The sequence below is a fragment of the Lolium rigidum genome, chromosome 1 (genome assembly GCF_022539505.1).
Source record: "Lolium rigidum isolate FL_2022 chromosome 1, APGP_CSIRO_Lrig_0.1, whole genome shotgun sequence".
In the NCBI taxonomy this organism is placed as follows: Eukaryota; Viridiplantae; Streptophyta; class Magnoliopsida; order Poales; family Poaceae; genus Lolium; species Lolium rigidum.
The window spans coordinates 236,728,692-236,736,469 of NC_061508.1; the positions used below are offsets into that span (position 1 = coordinate 236,728,692).

General features: G+C 42.0%; 1 protein-coding gene across 1 annotated transcript; it reads right to left on the reverse strand.

The window, feature by feature from the left end:
* Positions 1–3,302: 3,302 nt before the first annotated feature.
* LOC124683354 (4-hydroxybenzoate polyprenyltransferase, mitochondrial-like) lies at positions 3,303–6,867 on the reverse strand. Its single transcript, XM_047217887.1, has 8 exons — positions 6,390–6,867; positions 5,224–5,359; positions 4,649–4,776; positions 4,321–4,390; positions 4,091–4,240; positions 3,873–4,008; positions 3,695–3,791; positions 3,303–3,582 (listed from the first exon to the last, which is right to left on the reverse strand). Exons 1-8 carry the CDS (start codon positions 6,809–6,811, stop codon positions 3,513–3,515), a joined length of 1,209 nt encoding a protein of 402 aa, XP_047073843.1. The 5' UTR covers positions 6,812–6,867; the 3' UTR covers positions 3,303–3,512.
* Between the last annotated feature and the right edge of the window lie 911 nt (positions 6,868–7,778).

Consider the following 7,778-nt stretch of genomic DNA (forward strand, 5'->3'; position numbering starts at 1 on the left):
TCCCGCGCGGATGGTGGCCCTAAATTGTCGGCGAGAGAGACCGATCATCATCCTCATTGCATCGTCTTTCGCGTGCTGGAAAAGGCTGCTGCCGGTCAATCTTCGCCGGACACGTCGGTTCCACGCGGCGAGTTAATGCCCACTAGTAGAAAAAGGGCTTTTAGTCCCGGGTCACAACTGGCTTTAGTCCCGGTTGTGCAACCGGGACTAAAGGGTCGCGACTAAAGGCCCCCTCTTTAGTCCCGGTTCTGGATTCTATGCGTCGGGGCGAAAATGTCTCCCCGGGTGAATTTTTCAAAAAAAAAAATTCTATTTTTTTCACTCCATTTTTTCTATATTTTCAGAATTTCTATTATTTCAGTTATTTTCATAATTTAGTCTCTATCTCTAACTACACTTATCTCTAATCAAATTACTGACTTGTGTTACTTAATGTCAAACTTCCCGCTCGGTCACCCATCCTCCCACTACTCTAGCACTAGCACGCTTAATTTCCGACTTCCATCCCGTCCCGCATCCAAGTGCTTCGCGCGCATGTATGTGATACTAGTATCATATCAATCCTATTAACATGTTGGTCGATGTCACATTTCTTTATTGTTTGAATTTCAAATAATTTTTTGAATAAACAAAAGTAATGATGTAATAATAGTCTTGAATAAATAAATAAACATTAACTTTTTAATTTGTATTTTTTAATTTTTTAATTAATTAAATATATTTTTTGCCAAACCTAAAACGTAAAAATTGGGTAAAAAAATCTTCCTGCTCTCGTATTTTCATTTGGAATTTTCAGAATCTAAAATTTGGCTAACCGGGTAATCCCGAGTGAATTCGGATGTAACTTTTTTCCACGATGATTTTGATATATTATACGTTTTTTTTCGACGTCGTATGCAAAAGTTAATGCGGTTTTACCATTTTTCAAGCTTTTTTTGCAAAAAAAGTGAAAATTCAAATTTGTTAATTTTCCCTAATACTAGGTTGCATAACATACAAGAATCTGAAAACATTTTATATTTTGAATTTTCTATCATTTTGTTTTGTATTTTACAGTGCTAAAAAAGGCAATCCAGGGGGTGGAGGTGCGCGGGGAGCCAAAAACCAGAATAAAACTTTAATCCTGGTTGGGGACACCACCCGGGACTAAAGGGTATACCAACCGGGACTAAAGAGGCATGCGCCGACCAGCAGCCCACCATAGCCCTTTAATCCCGGTTGGTGAGCATTAGTCTCGGTTCACCAGCAGAACCGGGACTAAAGACCCCATTAATTCCGGGTCAAAGTATTTGGGGACTAATGGGTTGGGATGGAAGGTCTTTTTTCTACTAGTGGTCGTCGCCTCGGTTTCACGCGGGTCGTCCTCTATTTATCGCAGAACTACCGCGCCTGGCTGCATTCACCACGCTCACTGTGTTCAATCTTCCCCAATCTTTCCCAACCTCGAGCGAGACCTAGAGGCGAACAAACAATGGCGAACGACGGCGCGGCCAACAATGGCTCCGGCCGCCGTTCTCTTCACCAATGGGAGGGCCGGCTTCTCCACATGGCTGGCTACCCGGCGCCGTCGGACTTCCGCGCTGGAGTTGCATGGATTTTAAGTTTTGAACGCCGCTTTTAGTTTAAGTTTTAGTTTGCCTAACGCTGGCGGCAACCACTGTCATGATTAAAGCGAAATTAAAGAATTTTGATTTTAAGTTTCATGGATTCACCACCCTGTCATGATGATTTCTTATCTTGATTTAATCAGTATTTTATATGTGCTATAACCACTGTGACATGCAGGTCTTATGAGCCACATAAAATGCACAAGATTGGAAAAGTATATTGCGTGGTGACTTAGCTTTGGCATGCCACATGATGAGCATACCTACAAAAGTTTCAGCAAGTACTTGGTAGAATTCACTATAACCTTTACTCTCTTTTTGACATTAATATTGAACACGAAATTTATATTTGCAGGTCTCATAAATCAGCAAGACAGGCTATTTGGATATCTGCTGTGGATATGTGAGAGCCAAATATCAGAAAGAACATATAGTATAAGACTAGGTAGAATATCATTTTGATGCAAGATGTAAATTTTCTACCCTTCAGATAATTTTCGTGTATGGAATGGCCTTTAATGAAGAATATCTGTAGGACTAGGTAGAATATCATATTTTGTGCAAAATTCTATATTATGTCCTCTTCATATAACTTCTGTATATCAAATGGTATTCCAATAATAAAGATAGAATTTATTTGTGATGCAATGCATTCATATCCTACGACTTATGTGTGTTGTGGTATGCCTCATATGAACTTTGTTCTATTGGTGAGAAAAATAATTGGCATCGTCCGGAGCAATCAAACCATATCTATTCCATAAAACAATATTTTATTAAATAGAGTTTTGTATAGGATTCCTCTACCAACGCATGCACTTGTTGCTTGTATTCTGTAGCTATTTGCAACGCCTAGACCACTGGTTACCAACGCGTGTATATACATTGCATTATACCCTTGCAACACTCAAAAACACAACACATTTTTATCCGTTGGTATAGGCCCTAGCAACGCCTATATGGGCATTCACATAAATGTGTTGTTGTAGAGGGGGTTTTCTTATAGTGTAGGATGATAGTTGATAGTAAACATCAACGAGAGGCTTGGTTGAGTTGCAGGTGGCCAAAATTCAGAACTCGAGTCCAAGTGTTGGGCCAAGATGTGGAGGGTGCAGGTTCTCTCTAAATTGAATGTTCTCTTATGCCGTTTGGCAGAACAATCTCTACCGACAGTTGATCTTCTCCATCATCGTAATATGGCTACAACATCAAGGTCCATTTTGTGTGGAGCCGTTGATTCTTGGAAGCACTCTTTGCTGGAGTGTGCTATGGTAAGAAGATTTGGGCATTATGTGATGAGGAACTAGTGGATCACTTATTTCATTCCATGGAACCTTCGGCGAAACAATGGATTTTTCTCTAATGGAAGTACTATCTCATTCAGATTTCACCAAGGTACTGCTCACAATTTGGGCACTTTAGATGGCCTGACGCAAAGTATATCTTTCTAAATATATTTGTATATCTCTCTACTTCCTAAATGTATTTAGAGGCACATCTCAAAAGTGCCCCTAAAACTCTGTAGCGGCATATCTCAAAGTTCCCTTTAATTGGCTTTGGGCCAATTTGAATGAAGTACCGCTATTTCATTTAGAGACACAAGCATCTGGGGAACTTTTCAAAGTGTCTCTAAAAGTAACTAGAGGCACTTTGCCCACCTATTGGGGTAGTTTGAAGTGCCCGAAAATCTCTACAGTGTAGTAGTGTCCGGGGAGAAGTCGATAGCCAAATTGTCCGTAACTTTTCCAAATCTTATTTACTCCGATGTTATTAAATGGTGAACTTTGAAATGTTCATTTTGGAGTACAGTGCAGATCACAAATTGTCTGTCATTCTTGGGCAGTCACAAAAATGTATAAAATCCTATATGGAAGTCATAGTGTCACATCACGCCTGATGTATCGATCATGCTACAAGTCGACCGAAAAATATCGCACTGAATACCAAGGCTCCAAACCACTTATTTGAGACAAATCTGCATAGTAAGGAGGCAACTTAATCAGGTCAAAAACATGATATAGGTGTAAGAAACAAATGATCATATTATTTGTTCTAAATCATAATGATTTAAATTTAGAAAATCATACTTCCTGTTGCAATCTGCGCTATCAGTTAAGTCAACAGTTGAAATCTGCCATGCCAAATGTGCTGCTGCAGCTGTTAGAAAAGGGTAGTATGGCCAAGCTGTGGAACATGATTAATATAAGAAGTCAATAAATGTTACTTAAGAATACAATTAATGTAATTCTGATAATGATCACTAACCCAGTCCAGCATTATAGCCACTAAGTGCTAAACCGCCAATAGTTGCAGTACCAAAGGCACTAATCCACTGCTTGGTTGAATCTCCGAACCTTATGGCTGTGGACTTAACTCCTATTTTGAGGTCATCTTTTTTGTCCTGGCATGCATTATGATACGATGATAAGATACTATGTCAACCTAATAAGATGTGTTTGCTCAATTTTGATATGAAAGAATACCTGGTGTGCATATATGGTATCGTACACCAATGTCCAACATATCCCAGCAATATACATTGGAAGGAGGACAGTGGGCTCCAAACTATCTTTAATAGCAGCCCATCCTAATAAAGCTCCCCAGTTGAACGACAATCCGAGATATGCCTGAGGCTGTTAAAAATTTCATTGGAAGTAACTTAAGTGATCACTCTCTGTAAGCAAGATTACGTTAGTACAACCTTATCACTTACCCAAAATGTGAGCCTCTTCATTAGGGGATATGAAGACACCAATGGAAGCCAAATGAGCCCAAGAACACGGCTACATATGAAATGAGACAAATTTAGAGGTGATACTGTATAATGATACAAGCAAAATATATCTGGCAAACTATCATCTGTTGGATTTTGTGGAAATTAGTATGTCAAAATGGATCAACAGAGATACATTAGACTTGTAGGGATTCGTTATATGATTTTCACACAATGCCATATGGTAGATAGTTTCTAAGGTTGGAGTTTGGAGCATCCGAAATAGATAGATTTCATTCCACTCGCAAGAGCAAAAAAAAGATATTACCTTAAGTTGTTCAGTTGGAGAAGAAAAAACAAACCCAGTCCTAGTAGTAGTTGAAATCCGAGGAAGTATAATCCTTGAGTAGGAGTTACTACGCCTGATGCAAGAGGCCTGTTTTTGGTGCGCTCAACCTACAAGAGGAACATGTCCATCATCATTTCCTTGCTTGAGCCACTTTAAAAATAAGTAATGCAACTGAGAGACCATTATATATATATATATAAATTTAGTTTACTTTTAAAAATAATTAGGGTAGAAGGTACCTTAATAGTGACATGCTTGCATCTCCAGAAAATATATCCAATATTTTGGGACCTTGCTTAGCATATTTTCTCTCTATGTGGTTTAACTAAGTTGTTTGTTTAATCTACTATTTATCATATTTAGCATGACATATGAAATTTAATTGTGCTAAATTACTATTTCAAAAGTAATCATATAATACATCTATAACTACATTTGATCCTTGTATGTATCCATGGTTCGAAAAAATTTCAATGTATTTTCCATAACAAGGAAATTCTGAAGGGTGTTGTATGCAACTAGATGAAACTATAAAGAAGATATAAAAAAATAACCTTTTTGTCAAAGTCGCGGTCGATATAATCATTGACTGTGCAAGCGGCCCCCCTCATGGGGATACATACAAATCCTAAGAGTGCGAGCAGTTTAAAGTCAGGAAGCGTCCCCGGCATTGCCGCCATTGTTATTGACCTACAATGCAAAGGTTATAGGAGCTTTTCAAACAACAGTGAAATATGTTTGGACTAAATATAAGAAAAATATACCAAAATGCATTAATAATGTCTCCTATGAAGCTTTAACAAACCATTTATGGTGCCATGTTTTTAGTTATGAACCATATAGAAGATTTCTGTTGTTACTTGGTAATGTAAAAATGACGGCGGGCTCTCTTGCATGTGTATGAAAGTGCAACCAAACAATTAGCGAGAGCAATCATCAATGTATTTTAAAAAGTGATGTTCTAGAACTTATATCGGATAGTGAGAACACAAAAAGAATCAATTGGCTCCCTTCACAGGGCGACACAAGCTGTAACAGGAGCCCCAGATACCACCACATCCGCCCACTCCACCTCATAGCGGTCGCCAGTAACCTATGATAGGATAAGCCCACACGAAGTTGGCGCTGTGGGGCCCGATTTGTTGTGCGCGGTGCGGGTGGCTCACTGACTTGTGAATTTGCGGTGGAGAACCCCAAGGATCAACTCTTGTCACTGAGGTCAAGGCATATGGTTGGCGGCAGCAGTAATGCTTGACTTACGGAGAAGTGTTACGGACGGGCTGTTACGGACAGACGTGGAAATGGGCCTTTGGATGAAACATGCCGGGGTGGTTGCTAAAAAATATGCCGCACCAATTCTGCGTTGACACGTCAGTCCGTAAGGAAATTTCTGTAAGATTTTGCCCGTAGATGTAGCATTACTGGTCGGCTCCCTCTCTTGATTGGGGGCACGTTGCGTGCCTTGTTTTTGCGTGATCTAGGTGTTTTAGCCACAGGTTTGGTGTCCTTGTTTTGATGTTGATGAAGCACAATAACACAGCTGATACATAGTGGCAAGGGGGTGCATGGCCGCATTTTCAGTCAGCTTAGGCAAAACTCCACCGTAGTTGGACTTTTCGAAAGAAATATAAACCTTATTCAAACGGAGGTAGTATTAACAAGCTAGAACCTCGATCGCAAGTTATGTGAATGTGAACGGACGGAGTAGTAGTAAGCATACCACATGCATGGCCAAGCGAGGAGCCAGCTGCCGATGGGCTTCTCCAGACGAGCGAGCCTCGCGTACGGGAGCGCCGCCTCAAGTGACCTCTCCACCCACGACACCGGCGGGGGGGTGCTGTCCTTCTTGTCTTCCTCCGTCTTCTTGTCTTCCTCGGTCTTCTCGTCTTCCTCCGTCATCTCGTCTTCCTCCGTGGACTGATAGGGGGCCGAGATCGTGCGCGATCGTGCGAGAAGCTGGCGGGGAGAAGGACCATGTCGACGTAGTGGGAGGACGCCTCTGTGCTGGCTGTGGCGGAGGACGGCCATGGCCTGGGAGGAGGTCGAGATCGCCTGTGATCGTGCAGAAAGCTGGCGGGGAGAAGGACCCTGTCGATGTAGTGAGAGGACGCCTGTGTGGTGGCTGACGCTCAGGAGGGCCATGGCCGTGTTTAGGTCCTTCGTGTACGGGGGTTTGGCACCACGGAATGATATGTGTGTAAATCTGAATCTTAAGCTAACGAAGCAACTGAAAGCAGGATATTTATAGGGCGCGCGCTAGCCGCCGGCCGGGTGACTATTACGTACTTCTGGCATAATCCTAATTAATATAGGGCGCGCGCATGCTAGCCGCCGGCGACTAATTTCCGTCTGCGGACCGGTTGTGCCTGCCATGCAATGCATATGTCCCATTTAACCTTGTAGGCAGCTGATGCTCCGCGGTCGCTGGTCGGACTTCGGAGGCAGTGCGAAAAGTAGGAGCCAGTTTTTTCTAGGCATGACTAGATACAAGCAAAATTGAGTGAACCTATAGAAGAATATCTTAGAGCATCTCCAACAGACGCTCTATCCAGCGTTGTATTCAAAAAAATGGCTGGTTTAGCGCGCGGGCGCAAAATAATTCTTCAACAGGTGCTCTATTCGGCGCTGTAAAATACAACTTAGGGCAAAAGCGCTATATCGTGCGCTATATGTCCACGCCGGAAAGAGCGCACGGTATAACGTCGCGGCGCAGAAACAACTACAGATTTTTACAGCTCCAAGATACAGCGCTGGATAGAGCTTCTGCTGGAGGTGAATTTGTCCTTACGCGCAAAACATGGATAGAGCGCGCTGCAAAGCGCTTTTACAGCGCCAAGATTTAGCGCGGCTGTTGGAGATGCTTATATTTTTCACCGAGGAAGTATATGTATGTACCATGTGTATGGTGTACGTAGAGTATATACTCTCTTTTTTTACAGTTCATCAGGGAGAGCGAAAAGCTCTCGCCTGAATCTTTCATTTCATCGTGAGATCGGGTGAAACCCCGTTTTTGTTTGGCAGCAAGTTACAAGGGGAGAGGGAGACATCGCCCAACGCAGAGAGGGGGCGAGCTCGAGGGCAGAATACAACAAAGAGGAGCCACAAATCG